Genomic DNA, 761 nt, shown 5'->3' on the forward strand with positions numbered 1-761 from the left:
ATAGAGTAAAAGAAAACCCAAGTTTAGTCTGTAACCTGAGTTCAGAGATGAAATATGTAGAGCAGCGCCCCCTGGCTGCGTCCCTCAGCACTGAGTCTCCCTGCTGTCGATCTGATGCTGCCTCTGGAGTCGGAACCTCTTGGGCCTGTCCGTGCGGCTCGCCGGGTCTCGCTCCGTCAGGTCCTCGAACGAACGCCGCGTCGCCCCGGCCGGTCGGCCAAACGCCTCCTGCAGCTCCCCCTCGTCCAGGTGGGAGTCCAGGCTGGGGTCCTCCAGGATGGTGGCCATGTGGGGGGCGTCCAGAGGCGGGGAGGCGTGGCTGGAGGTGGGGCCGGCGCTGAAGATCGGCGGGGTGCTGGTCTGCTGGGGGCTGATGGGAGGGAGGCGCACGTTGGTGGCGGGGAAGGTTAGAGGTTTGAAAATGCGGACAGATGCAGAGTCCAGGCTGCTCAAGAGCTCGGCATTCTGGGAAAAAAAAACAATGCCCAGTTAGAGACGCGATGATTAGACTAAAACCTGAAGTGAACCTGAAGTTCTGAAGCAAACCGAAGTTCCTCCATTAATTTGTAGAGAATTACGTTCCACAGGAGAACCTCAGGGCTCGGTACTCGGATCCATTTGGCAATACCAGGCAGTTGAAAGGGCAGATTATACTTCTGCAACCGCAAACATCAAATGTCCCATCGGTCTGGTAGCTAATCAGTTTTGCTGCTATGCTTCTGCGCCGTCGGTCTGGAATTTCTAGGGACGCAGAGCAGTTT

At 56.8% G+C, this 761-nt stretch overlaps 1 protein-coding gene across 2 annotated transcripts in view; it reads right to left on the reverse strand.

Annotated features, from left to right (window-relative positions):
- adam17 (ADAM metallopeptidase domain 17) overlaps positions 1-761 on the reverse strand; it is a 22,942-nt gene continuing 22,181 nt past the window's right edge. For both annotated transcript variants that reach the window (XM_015382452.1, XM_015382451.1), the window contains one exon: positions 1-465. In XM_015382452.1, the coding sequence (XP_015237938.1) occupies positions 85-465 (381 nt within the window). In that variant the 3' untranslated portion in view covers positions 1-84. The remainder of the gene's footprint in view (positions 466-761) is intronic.

This window comes from Cyprinodon variegatus, unplaced genomic scaffold (assembly GCF_000732505.1).
Source record: "Cyprinodon variegatus isolate N-32 unplaced genomic scaffold, C_variegatus-1.0 Scaffold257, whole genome shotgun sequence".
Taxonomy (NCBI): domain Eukaryota; kingdom Metazoa; phylum Chordata; class Actinopteri; order Cyprinodontiformes; family Cyprinodontidae; genus Cyprinodon; species Cyprinodon variegatus.